Genomic DNA, 13,292 nt, shown 5'->3' with positions numbered 1-13,292 from the left:
GCCTTTTATCTCCACTCTGTTTCTAGTGACTGAGGATGTGTTCAGTGCACACCGGCAGCAGAATGGATCGCTCTTTTCTTTGGCAGTTGTTTTACACCTTTTTATCTATCACATTATAAAGGCAGAGATGGGCCTTAGTGTTTTGTACTTGTGATGTATAGTTTGAAGAACAAAGCCTTGCCTGTCAGACTCAAATCAAAGGGGTCTTGTAGACTGCATGCTGTACTCTGCTGTGCTGTATGTTAAGCTGTGTTTGCGTAAGGGGGGGGGGGATTATAAAGGATGCTGTGCAGGAAATGGTTCCTCTGTTATTCTAGGTTCTACATTGTATCAACCACCTGTTTCCATTCTGTGCCTTCTCTTTTGAATTATTTCTGGGTGCTACATATGCGTGGCTGGGTGGAAGGAATGAAAGTCAGAGATTTCTCCTCTCCTCCTCCTGAGAGAATTCTCCTCTGTGACAGAGGCTTTTTCATTAAGGAGTGTGTTTCATGGTCTGCTGGACAAAGGCAGACTACAGTCCCCTGATGTGCTGGCCTCTGCTGTGCCAGCGGTTCAAGTACACAGCGGCTGGCGTGACGGGGACGGCACGGACAGCGCTGTCATTGTCATTGGTCTCGCCTAATAACTTCATTCAGCTCCAACCACTACACACTGACGTCACGTCAATGACAGTCGGACAGGGTTTTCTGTGTATATTTCACCAGTTCCCAGCATAACACCTAGGTCTGAGGGATTATGTTTACAGATTGGGTCAGAGGTCAATTGTGAGGTAACTTTCCTTTCTTCTAAACCTGTGTGTTTCTGTTCATTGCAGGTATAGGCTAAGCGGGATGGTCCTGCCTAGTTTGCAGGACTGGTTTGAAAACACCTTTGGCGCCAGTGTGAACCATAAAAGCCCCGCGACAGTGAGTGACGTTGTTTTCAACCCTCGTCACCTGTTGAATTGAATTCCAATGACCGCAGCAGTCGGTTAATGGCTCCTCCTCCCATGTCTTTGTCCCAGCCCGCCCTGAATGCCAGCGCTGTTCCACCGGCCAGTCTGAACGAGGCGTTCGTTGAGGACCTGAAGGCCACGAGTATCCCCTTCTCCCATGAGGCTGAGGACAGGGTGTTCCGTGCCCACGGTGAGGCATGCCGGGAAGGCTGTGGTCCTCCAGGGCGATGGGCGTAGTCTGGAGGGGTCTCGCACAGACACTGAATGTTGTGATCATGACGTCACCTTTTTTGTTTTTACGTAGGACATAAGCAGTCTGAATCAGAGGAAGCTGTCAATATCACACTAATTATACTGATCATACAACCATAATGGCTCTTTTTCGTAGTATACTAAGTATATTACATTTTTCTCTCTCCTATGTTAACAGGTCATTGCTTGCATGAAATCTTTGCTCTCAGAGAAGGGAAGAAATTTGAGCGGGTTCCGGACATGGTGGTGTGGCCAAGTGAGTTTTTGCGACACTACTATTGTAAATGGTCCTTGTTTTGATTTATTTAATTTTTTTCTCCCGCATTGCTTCTTCCCATCCTGGCTTAGGTGATTTAAAGGGTTAATCTCTGCAGAGGCGTAGGGATATTAATATGTATGAGCGGAGGCTTAATAAGAAGCGTCAGGGGTAGGGCGTTTGATATCCAATACACCACGGCCGGGCCCAGCACAGTACCCCCATGAATTACGCCACTGAGATTGGTTCACTGCAGGTATGGCCGGCACTATGTTATAATGTAAATGAGTGTTGACGTATGGCTGGAACTTGATTAGCCGGCTCCCAAATGGCCAGCAAATCACAAAGCTCCTGTAGCAGCATTCAAATTGGAACATCCCCTGAATTTTAAACTCCCCAAATCCACACAAAATTGCACTCCCTCTAGTCGCAGTGATGTAAAACATGAATGCCACTGTAGTTACTTTAGTATGGTTGTATATTTAAGTGGAACGTTGTTAGTCTTGTGAACTCTTATTCTCACACCGAAGCCCTTTGTTTAATTGGACGGCAGAGTGTGTCGGAACGGAGATATTTCTCATTGGCCAGCGAGGGAGCGCTTGAGCCCAGTGAAGCTGATCCATGTAGGTGGATTTTTCTGCTCTGTCTCCTCACCCTCAGTCACTCAGCCAGGGGACCAGTGTGAATGGACGTGAGATTGGCCAGAGCACCTTGTCCGCATTGATCCCCCACACCCCACCCCAGAGACCCGGGCTTCATGCTCTCTGGCTCCATCTCAGGAATGCCCCCAGCCAAATCAGAGACATCTTTCCCCGGAAGCCCCCCCCCCCCTATCCCTGTCTCTCCCTGTCTCTCTGCTCTAATAGCCCAGGGCTTATGTGAATGTTTGTTTTCCGGAGGCTGATGGTTTATGTGGCATTTCCTAGTCCCTTTGCCACATGAGTACTCTTGTTCTCGCCCTAACACTAATTTATGGCTGTGTGTTATATAAAGACATGGGATAAAATGTCCATCCCAAAATTGTTGCGGTGTTCTTTGCCTCCGCAGACTGCCACAACGACGTAGTGAAAATTGTGGAGCTGGCATGCAAGCACAATGTTTGTTTGATACCGTACGGCGGTGAGTCTTTTTAAAAATGTTTTGTAAACTCTATAGTACAATTCATTCTAATAATATCTGCTTTTAAAAATAAATAAAAAATCGACCAAATGTAATAACTAATTTACGAGCAGATTGATAATGATAACGGTTATGCCTTCACCATATGACCTGAACAGGGAAAAAGTCTGCTCCGGGTCCTAGTAGTACTCTCCTGGTCATGCGACCTGGTCCGGGAGAACTGCAGGCCTTAACCCCTCTCCTGTCTTCCTCCAGGAGGGACCAGTGTGACCAGCGCTCTAGAGTGCCCCCCGGAGGAGACTCGCTGCATCGTCTCTCTGGATACTTCACAGATGGTGGGGGAATCAGAGCTGCACACAGACATGCGTCCCATACAGCAATCTGCTCTGCTCAGCATTTTGTCTCAACACAACTTACGCTTTTCCTCTTTTTATATGACAGTATAATGTCTTGCATAGTACGATCAGCTGACAATATATATATTTTTAGGAGGGACAGTAAGCCAGGGTTTCTTTCTTTTGGATGTTAGAAGCTCCTACTGCTGTGAATGTTGGACTCTAGAACTAACTGTAGGTGTGCAGACAGGAAAGGTAGCGGTCAGCAGAGGATGCTCCTATATCCACACCAAAGCTCATTCAGACTTCCAGCCGAGACTCACTCTCATTATGGAACTTTGGGAGAATCCTGTGGCAATAATTTGCCAAGCTATCCTCAGAGAAATGACTGTTAGTGAAGGATACCCAATAGGAAACAGCATTTAATAGCAGTACTGTACCACGGCGCTGTTGGACAACTCTCTGCCCAGGTGATATATTGGCAGTCTGGACAGTGCTAGTCCAGCAGCCACTGAGGGGGGTGACGTAAATGCTCGTGACCAGTGCGCTGGGTCAAGGGTCACTGGGGGTAGCGGGTCTGTGGGAGGCACATGAAAGGCTCTGTATGACAGCAGCAGACACTTTTACTAGCTCTGGAGAATGATTGATGGCTCTGGGAGGGGAGCTCAAGCTGGGTCAGGAGGTTCCTGGAGAGGCTGAAACAAGAGGGGGACATGCTGGACTGAATGTTTTTAAAAGGAGGTTAACCTTTTGGAATCGATCTGACAGATGCTGTGTCCTCCTCATGGCCTAGTCCTCTAGTCATGCCTTCCACATGTGTGCTTCACCTCGCTGTTGGGAATCGCTACTGAAATCCCCCCCCCTCCCCCCCTATTGCCTTTCTCATTGGTAGATGTTGTCACCACAGAATCTGTTTTCTCCTCACAGTCGTTACAAAATGCTGCACGCTGACCTGTTTGGGCGTTTAGAAAAGTAAGACAACTGGAATGTATTTTAAGGCAGTGATTCAATGGATGAAAGCAGACTGGAGGACAGCCATGAGTATTTGCTGTCAATGCAGCTGCATTTGAATAAAAAAATCCTCTCTCTAACCTGTAGCAGATGTTTCGGATACAGAGCCTGCTTTTCATTTGGGCTCAACTCATAAGGCATCGAACCAAGAGCTTGTTTTGTTTGTTCTAGTGGTATAAGCGAACAAATCAGTGACATTTTCTGACCTCCTGGGTTTTTGTCTTTGCATCTGCAGAATCGCATTTTGTGGATCGACGAGAAGAATTTAGTCGCCCACGTTGAAGCTGGCATCATCGGTCAGGATCTGGAGAGATTAGTAAGTGGTTTGCCTTCGTCAGAGCTCACGTTTCTAAACCATTTCATACCCAATCATTTCCCATGAAAGGCTCATGTCATTAAGATGGTAAGCTGGCCACGAACTCAACTCCCATCCTTTCACCTGTAGGAAGCCATGCCTCTTCACCCTGGGTTAGTTGTTTACTGGGAGTACAGGGAGACCATGCCTCTTCACCCTGGGTTAGTTGTTTACTGGGAGTACAGGGAGACCATGCCTCTTCGCCCTGGGTTAGTTGTTTACTGGGAGTACAGGGAGACCATGCCTCTTCGCCCTGGGTTAGTTGTTTACTGGGAGTACAGGGAGACCATGCCTCTTCGCCCTGGGTAAGTTTACTGGGAGTACAGGGAGACCATGCCTCTTCACCCTGGGTTAGTTGTTTACTGGGAGTACAGGGAGACCATGCTAGGCAGGTCTGAATGGGAGTAGAAGGGGTAACTATGTTCCACAGCAGAGCAGTGAAGTGTAGAGGCTCGGGCGATGAGCAGATGGCACCATGAAGCTAATTCAGGAAAAAAAATGGAGAAGGAGCCAGTGTTTGATGTGGAGGAATGCGTGTGCTGCATCTCAAACAGGCGCCACTTTTGCATATAGAGAGAGGCCATTTTGACTGAGCAGATGGCTCAGTATTGAAAGCTGCCTGTCGGGGAGAGCAGTGCCATAAAACACGGCCTGACTCTCCTCACGTCACCCGGAAGAGAGGAGCCATTAGAGCAGACCAGGGCCATGGCTGCCTGCCGCAGGGGCCCAGCACTCAGACAGGGCTCTACAGCTTTATTACCTCAAATATCTTTCATTGTGCTCCTAAATGGCTTTGTTTGCGCACACGTTCTCCTTTTTTTCCCTAAAAGGTCAGCGTAGAGCCTTGTCAGACCAGGGGCCAGCCCACCATCCAAAACTATCTCCTCCACCTTTATTTTGGTCGGTTTATTTTAGACCGCTGTAAAAAAAAAGTGTGATGTCATCAAGCCAAGAATTTTGATCACAAAAGCCCCATAACGATCCCACGATTTGAATCCAACAATGGAAGAGGAGTTTTGTTTGTCTCATGCCGTTTTGGTTTCATACCAAATTCTTGCGGTTTTAGTGGTTGAGTTCTTTTAACCACCTACAGTATGTGCTCCTATGAATACAAATGAGTGTAAGTCTCTGTTGTGTGTGTGTCCCCCGCAGCTCAACGAGAGCGGCTACTGCACGGGGCATGAGCCCGACTCCATGGAGTTCAGTTCCCTAGGAGGCTGGGTGGCCACGAGGGCATCGGGCATGAAGAAGAACGTATATGGCAACATCGAGGACCTGGTACGTGCCCCTCCCTCTTCTCTCTGACGAGCTCTGATCCTACTAGGAGACTGAACAGGCAACACGTTTTAAAGTGAAAGGCACTAATTAGCGACTCGCACGTGAAGTTGCTGGTGCGGGCCATCGAAACCATGGCTATGGGAACCATTCTATTTGTTTTTCCTGGGAAGAAGCCTGCTTGCTTTGGTTAAGATCTGTCAATGGTTGACAGAATGTAGCCTTGAATATGACCTCAGCAGCCCAGGTAGCTCCTCTCTGCGGCTATTAAAGTCAAATGTAGTGACTTGAGCTGCCATCTTGTTCGTCCTGTATGCAGGTGATCCACATAAAGGTGGTGACCCCTCGAGGGGTGATAGAGAAGAGCTGCCAGGGGCCACGCATGTCCACTGGGCCAGACATCCACCACTTCATCCTGGGCTCAGAAGGTAAGACTCACCTCTCCTCTCGTGGTGCATGACTCTGCAACATGATAAAAGTTTGCCCTATCTGCATGAGTTCACACGTGTGTGCGTGTGTGTGTTATCTGATGGGGGTGTTGTAGTAACGTGGTACTTCTCACGTAGTGGCTCAGGTTAACTTGAACCAGAGTGGGAGAAGAGATCTAGCCATGTGAGAGGGCTATTGGTTTCGGGGCCTCTGTGCTTCATGCCTGCCCACGCCCCCACCCCTTCTGCCCCCCTGTCCTTGTGAGAGAGCCCAGTGAGAATAGTGCCATATGCCAGACCCCCCACACACACACATAAAGAGGAGGTGCAGGGACTCCTGGCACTGCAGTGTTCAACAGCTGTGGGTACACACGCCCAACAAAGCACTGCAAGCTGCTCACTGACTACACACTGGGGCTGGGCAGACATCTCCATTTGTACTCATTAGAATGGGTTTTTGGGATACTTAACGCACATCTGCGAATGAAAGCCTAACAACATGGATTTAATTTAGTCCAATCATCTCTCTTTAAATTACCTTCAATTCAGGGACACAGAGTTTGAAATAAAGACTATCGGAATTGTTGAAAGGGGAGGATGGGTTGGCTCAGATGTGCCGAACTAGTTGTTCCTCGTCTAAATGGTATTAGGCTCGAGTTTTGGGCCATTTTTTAAATGTGTTCTGCTGCCGACTGTGAAGCCAGCCCCTGTTAGGTAGGAGAGGAGACGGGACCACCTTGTTCCCAGTCTCAGACACTGTGTGGGCTCCTGGCTGGGCGGCCTGCTCTGCTGCTGGAGCTGAGAGAGAGAGGTCATACCTCTGCTTGGTCTCATTACAATATCTCCTCTTGCACACGCATCCCACACGCTGACACCTGGCCACACAACAGAGCCCCTAGCACTGGAACCCAAACACTGCTCTGCGTGTTAAGTGGCCAGGCGTCCATTTCATTAAAAATGACTAAGAACCCTCTTCCTCTTCTCATTCCGCACACAGCATCTCGCCTCTCGCTAATCTCCCTGACCTTGAAGCGGCCTGAATACCAAACTATTTCCCTCTGTCCTTCTCTAAGCAGCGTAAAAAGGGATTGATTGGAATAATCAATAATAGTCAGGTTTCTGTTTCGAAGCCATTGCCAACGTTATGCAGGTGTGTGAAGCAGACCAGCACTAATCTCATGTTGTGTGGAATTAATGTGATGTGAAACTGCCTCCTTTGACTCCTGGCAGTGGCCTCAGGTTTCAGCTGCACGGCATCTCCCACATCAGGCTGGTTCACTGCTGCTTTTGACAGGAAGTACTATTCTTCCCTCACTGTGGGATAACAGCACGTAGGAAATACTGCATGGTGCTGACTCCTCTGTTGGAAGGGACATCTCCTCTAAACAACCCTGGTTATAGCAAGGTTAGAGAGGGCATGTTTACAAAGAGGATTGCAGTAAAAATGGCTCCTGCTGTCCCACTCGCATGAGATACAGTCTCCTCCTCTGGAGTCGGCGCGTCAGTTGACCTTGCTGAGCGCTTTCTGCTGGTCCGACCCAGCCTCCTCTCTCTGTCTGTCTCTCGAGCTCTCTGTGTCTGTCTCTCGGGCTCTCTGTGTCTGTCTCTCGGGCTCTCTGTGTCTGTCTCTCGGGCTCTCTCTGTCTGTCTCTCGGGCTCTCTCTGTCTGTCTCTCGGGCTCTCTCTGTCTGTCTCTCGGGCTCTCTCTGTCTGTCTCTCGGGCTCTCTCTGTCTGTCTCTCGGGCTCTCTCTGTCTGTCTCTCGGGCTCTCTCTGTCCTTCTCTCGGGCTCTCTCTGTCTGTCTCTCGGGCTCTCTCTGTCTGTCTCTCGGGCTCTCTGTCTGTCTCTCGGGCTCTCTGTCTCTCTCGGGCTCTCTCTGTCTGTCTCTCGGGCTCTCTCTGTCTGTCTCTCGGGCTCTCTCTGTCTGTCTCTCGGGCTCTCTGTGTCTGTCTCTCGGGCTCTCTGTGTCTGTCTCTCGGGCTCTCTGTGTCTGTCTCTCGAGCTCTCTGTGTCTGTCTCTCGAGCTCTCTCTCTGTGTCTGTCTCTCGAGCTCTCTGTGTCTGTCTCTCGAGCTCTCTGTGTCTGTCTCTCGAGCTCTCTCTCTGTGTCTGTCTCTCGAGCTCTCTCTCTGTGTCTGTCTCTCGAGCTCTCTCTCTGTGTCTGTCTCTCGAGCTCTCTCTCTGTGTCTGTCTCTCGAGCTCTCTCTCTGTGTCTGTCTCTCGAGCTCTCTCTCTCGTGTCTGTCTCTCGAGCTCTGTCTCTCGAGCTCTCTCTGTGTCTGTCTCTCGAGCTCTGTCTCTCGAGCTCTGTCTCTCGAGCTCTCTCTCTCGCGCTCTCTCTCTGTGGCTCTCTCTCTCTCTGTGGCTCTCTCTCTCTCTGTGGCTCTCTCTCTCTCTCTGTGGCTCTCTCTCTCTCTCTGTGGCTCTCTCTCTCTGTGGCTCTCTCTCTCTCTCTCTGTGGCTCTCTCTCTCTCTCTCTGTGGCTCTCTCTCTCTCTCTCTCTCTGTGGCTCTCTCTCTCTCTCTGTGGCTCTCTCTCTCTCTCTCTCTCTGTGGCTCTCTCTCTCTCTCTCTGTGGCTCTCTCTCTCTCTCTCTCTGTGGCTCTCTCTCTCTCTCTCTGTGGCTCTCTCTCTCTCTCTCTGTGGCTCTCTCTCTCTCTCTGTGGCTCTCTCTCTGTGGCTCTCTCTCTCTCTCTCTCTCTGGCTCTCTCTCTGTGGCTCTCTCTCTGTGGCTCTCTCTCTCTCTCTCTCTCTCTCTCTGTGGCTCTCTCTCTGTGGCTCTCTCTCTCTCTCTCTGTGGCTCTCTCTCTCTCTCTCTCTCTGTGGCTCTCTCTCTGTGGCTCTCTCTCTGTGGCTCTCTCTCTGTGGCTCTCTCTCTGTGGCTCTCTCTCTGTGGCTCTCTCTCTGTGGCTCTCTCTCTGTGGCTCTCTCTCTGTGGCTCTCTCTCTGTGGCTCTCTCGCGCTCTCTCTGTCTCTCTCTCGCGCTCTCTCTGTGTCTCTCTCTCGCGCTCTCTCTGTGTCTCTCTCTCGCGCTCTCTCTGTGTCTCTCTCGCGCTCTCTCTGTGTCTCTCTCGCGCGCTCTCTGTGTCTCTCTCGCGCGCTCTCTGTGTCTCTCTCGCGCGCTCTCTGTGTCTCTCTCGCGCGCTCTCTGTGTCTCTCTCGCGCGCTCTCGCTCTCGCTCGATCTCGCTCGCTCTCTCAAATTCAAATTCAATTTCAAGCTGCTTTATTGGCATGAAAAACATTGTGTCAATATTGCCAAAGCAACAATGTATACAATATACATTGTAACAAAATTCTAAATGATAGCAAATATAAAATATAAAAGTGTAGTAAATAATAATACAAAATTAAATACAAAAATAAAAATAATTACAGTAATAACAATAATAGCAATAACAAGTAAGTTACTGTTTACTATGCAGATGTTATTATTCAGTGTCCCTCAGGCTATGGCAGGAAAATACATATTTGGCTGCAAGAGGAGCCATTGCTCCTTCGCCCATGAGTATTCTTAGTTTTTCCTCTGGGTTCAATTTGTAAAAATTTGGAATATGTTTAGTAATTTCTGTGAATAATGAATCTCTTTGAGAGGAATATTTATCACAGTAAAGGAGAAAGTGCATCTCTGTCTCTACCTCCCCTGTTATGCAGTGACCACATACACACTCCTCTTTGGGTAGCCATGTCTTTTTATGTCTGCCGGTTTCTATTGCCAATCGGTGGTCACTCAGCCTGTACTTGGTAAGGATCTGTCTCTGCTTCGTATCTCTGACAGAGTAGAGATAATCAGCCAATTCATATTCTCTGTTTAGGTTCAGATAGCAATTTAGTCGGCTTTGGGATTTTGTTTCATTTTTCCAATGTTGTAAATATGATTCCTTTGATTGGTTCATGATTTTGCTTATTGGAATTCTTTCTTTTGAAGCAGTGCTGGTGTCAGCTTGGTTGGTGAGGTCCAACACCAGCTGACTGAGAGGGCTCGTTTCTGGGCTCAGCTCTTGGGTTTGAAGTGATTTAAATTGCAGACTTGAATTTGGACTTGAATTCAGATGTAGCCAAAATTTTAATGATCTGTGTGTCTCTCTCTCGCTCTCTCTGTGTGTCTCTCTCTCGCTCTCTCTGTGCGTCTCTCTCTCGCTCTCTCTGTGCGTCTCTCTCTCGCTCTCTCTGTGCGTCTCTCTCTCGCTCTCTCTGTGCGTCTCTCTCTCGCTCTCTCTGTGCGTCTCTCTCTCGCTCTCTCTGTGCGTCGTCTCTCTCGCTCTCTCTGTGCGTCTCTCTCTCGCTCTCTCTGTGCGTCTCTCTCTCGCTCTCTCTGTGCGTCTCTCTCTCGCTCTCTCTGTGCGTCTCTCTCTCGCTCTCTCTGTGCGTCTCGCTCTCGCTCTCTCTGTGCGTCTCGCTCGCTCTCTCTGTGCGTCTCGCTCTCGCTCTCTCTGTGCGTCTCGCTCGCGCTCTCTCTGTGCGTCTCGCTCGCGCTCTCTCTGTGCGTCTCGCTCGCGCTCTCTCTGTCGCGTCTCGCTCGCGCTCTCTCTGTGCGTCTCTCTCTCGCTCTCTCTGTGCGTCTCTCTCTCGCTCTCTCTGTGCGTCTCTCTCTCGCTCTCTCTGTGCGTCTCTCTCTCGCTCTCTCTGTGCGTCTCTCTCTCGCTCTCTCTGTGCGTCTCTCTCTCGCTCTCTCTGTGCGTCTCTCTCTCGCTCTCTCTGTGCGTCTCGCTCTCTCTGTGCGTCTCGCTCTCTCTGTGCGTCTCGCTCTCTCTGTGCGTCTCGCTCTCTCTGTGCGTCTCGCTCTCTCTGTGTGTCTCGCTCTCTCTGTGTGTCTCGCTCTCTCTGTGTGTCTCGCTCTCTCTGTGTGTCTCGCTCTCTCTGTGTGTCGCTCTCTCGCTCTCTCTCTCGCTCTCTCGCTCTCTCTCTCGCTCTCTCTCTGTGTGTCTCGCTCTCTCTCTGTGTGTCTCTCTCTCTCTCTGTGTGTCTCTCTCTCGCTCTGTGTGTCTCTCTCTCGCTCTGTGTGTCTCTCTCTCGCTCTGTGTGTCTCTCTCTCGCTCTCTCTCTGTGTGTCTCTCTCTCGCTCTCTCTGTGTCTCGCTCTCTCTCTCGCTCGCTCTCTCTCTCGCTCTCTCTCTCGCTCTCTCTCTCTCTCGCTCTCTCTCTCGCTCTCTCTCTCTCTCTCGCTCTCTCGCTCTCGCTCTCTCTCGCTCTCTCTCGCTCTCTCTCTCTCTCTCTCTCTCTCTCGCTCTCTCTCGCTCTCTCTCGCTCGCTCGCTCTCGCTCTCTCTCGCTCTCTCTCGCTCTCTCTCGCTCTCTCTCGCTCTCTCTCGCTCTCTCTCGCTCTCTCTCGCTCTCTGTCGCTCTCTCTCGCTCTCTCTCGCTCTCTCGCTCTCTCTCTCGCTCTCTCTCGCTCTCTCTCGCTCTCTCTCGCTCTCTCTCGCTCTCTCGCTCTGTCTCGCTCTCGCTCTGTCTCTCTCTCGCTCTGTCTCTCTCTCGCTCTGTCTCTCTCTCGCTCTGTCTCTCTCTCGCTCTGTCTCTCTCTCGCCCTCTCTCTCTCGCTCTCTCGCTCTCTCGCTCTCTCGCTCTCTCGCTCTCTCGCGCTCTGTCTCTCTCTCGCGCTCTGTCTCTCTCTCGCGCTCTGTCTCTCTCTCGCGCTCTGTCTCTCTCTCGCGCTCTGTCTCTCTCTCTCGCTCTGTCGCTCTCTCGCTCTCTCGCGCTCTCGCTCTCTCGCGCTCTCTCTCTCGCTCTCGCTCTGTCTCGCTCTCTCGCTCTCTCGCTCTCTCGCTCTCTCGCTCTCTCTCTCTCTCGCTCTCTCTCTCTCTCTCGCTCTCTCTCGCTCTCTCGCTCTCTCGCGCTCTCGCGCTCTCTCTCGCTCTCTCGCGCTCTGTCTCTCTCTCGCTCTCTCGCGCTCTGTCGCTCTCTCGCGCTCTGTCTCTCTCTCGCTCTCTCTCGCTCTGTCGCTCTGTCGCTCGCTCTGTCGCTCGCTCTGTCGCTCGCTCTGTCGCTCGCTCGCTCTGTCGCTCGCTCTCTCTGTCGCTCGCTCTCTCTGTCGCTCTCTCTGTCGCTCGCTCTCTCTGTCGCTCTCTCTGTCGCTCTCTCTGTCGCTCTGTCGCTCGCTCTCTCGCTCGCTCGCTCTGTCTCTCGCTCGCTCGCTCACTCTCTCGCTCGCTCGCTCTCTCGCTCTGTCGCTCGCTCTCTCGCTCTGTCGCTCGCTCGCTCTCTCGCTCTGTCGCTCGCTCTCTCGCTCTGTCGCTCGCTCTCTCGCTCTGTCGCTCGCTCTCTCGCTCTGTCGCTCGCTCTCTCGCTCTGTCGCTCTCTCTCTCGCTCTGTTGTAGCTCTGTCGCGCTTGGTTGGTGAGGCTGACAGAGGGCTCTCTCTCGCTCTGTCGCTCGCTCTCTCGCTCTGTCGCTCTCTCTCTCTCGCTCTCTCGCTCTCTCGCTCTCTCTGTGTCTCGCTCTCTCTCTCTCTCTCTGTGTCTCGCTCTCTCTCTCTGTGTCTCTCTCTCGCTCTCTCTGTGTCTCTCTCTGTGTCTCGCTCGCTCTCTCGCTCTCTCGCTCTGTGTCTCTCTCTGTGTCTCTCTCGCTCTCTCTGTGTCTCTCGCTCGCTCTCTCGCTCGCTCTCTCGCTCGCTCTCTCTGTCGCTCTCTCTCTCTCGCTCTCTCGCTCTCTCGCTCTCTCTGTGTCTCGCTCTCTCTCTCTCTGTGTCTCTCTCTCGCTCTCTCTGTGTCTCTCTCTGTGTCTCTCTCGCTCTCTCTGTGTCTCTCGCTCGCTCTCTCGCTCTGTGTCTCTCTCTCTGTGTCTCTCTCTCGCTCTCTCTATCTCGCTCGCTCTCTCGCTCTCTTGCTCTGTGTCTCTCTCTCTGTGTCTCTCTCGCTCTCTGTGTGTCTCTCTCGCTCTCTGTGTGTCTCTCTCGCTCTCTGTGTGTCTCTCTCGCTCTCTGTGTGTCTCTCTCGCTCTCTCTGTCTCTCTCGCTCTCTCTGTGTCTCTCTCGCTCTCTCTGTGTCTCGCTCTCTCGCTCTCTCTGTGTCTCTCGCTCGCTCTCTCGCTCTGTCTCTCTCTCTGTGTCTCTCTCTCACTCTCACTGTGTCGCTCGCTCGCTCTCTCGCTCTGTGTCTCTCTCGCTCTCTCTATCTCGCTCGCTCTCTCGCTCTCTTGCTCTGTGTCTCTCTCTGTGTCTCTCGCTCTCTCTCTGTGTCTCTCTCGCTCTCTCTGTGTCTCTCTCGCTCTCTCTGTGTCTCTCTCGCTCTCTCTGTCTCTCTCTCGCTCTCTCTGTGTCTCTCTCTCGCTCTCTCTGTGTCTCTCTCTCGCTCTCTCTGTGTCTCTCTCTCGCTCTCTCTGTGTCTCTCTCT

General features: G+C 51.3%; 1 protein-coding gene across 1 annotated transcript in view; it reads left to right on the top strand.

Annotated features, from left to right (window-relative positions):
* The window catches only part of LOC135519489 (alkyldihydroxyacetonephosphate synthase, peroxisomal-like), a 53,750-nt gene that overhangs the window by 9,345 nt on the left and 31,113 nt on the right, over positions 1-13,292 (top strand). The window contains exons 3-10 of the mRNA XM_064944720.1: positions 818-908; positions 1,007-1,127; positions 1,368-1,445; positions 2,493-2,564; positions 2,820-2,899; positions 4,146-4,226; positions 5,418-5,543; positions 5,860-5,968. Of these exons, the coding sequence (XP_064800792.1) occupies positions 818-908; positions 1,007-1,127; positions 1,368-1,445; positions 2,493-2,564; positions 2,820-2,899; positions 4,146-4,226; positions 5,418-5,543; positions 5,860-5,968 (758 nt within the window). The remainder of the gene's footprint in view (positions 1-817; positions 909-1,006; positions 1,128-1,367; positions 1,446-2,492; positions 2,565-2,819; positions 2,900-4,145; positions 4,227-5,417; positions 5,544-5,859; positions 5,969-13,292) is intronic.

Source organism: Oncorhynchus masou, chromosome 29, assembly GCF_036934945.1.
Source record: "Oncorhynchus masou masou isolate Uvic2021 chromosome 29, UVic_Omas_1.1, whole genome shotgun sequence".
Classification (NCBI taxonomy): Eukaryota; Metazoa; Chordata; class Actinopteri; order Salmoniformes; family Salmonidae; genus Oncorhynchus; species Oncorhynchus masou.
Note: the sequence above shows the minus strand (reverse complement) of the source record. Positions and strands in the feature narration are given on the sequence as shown.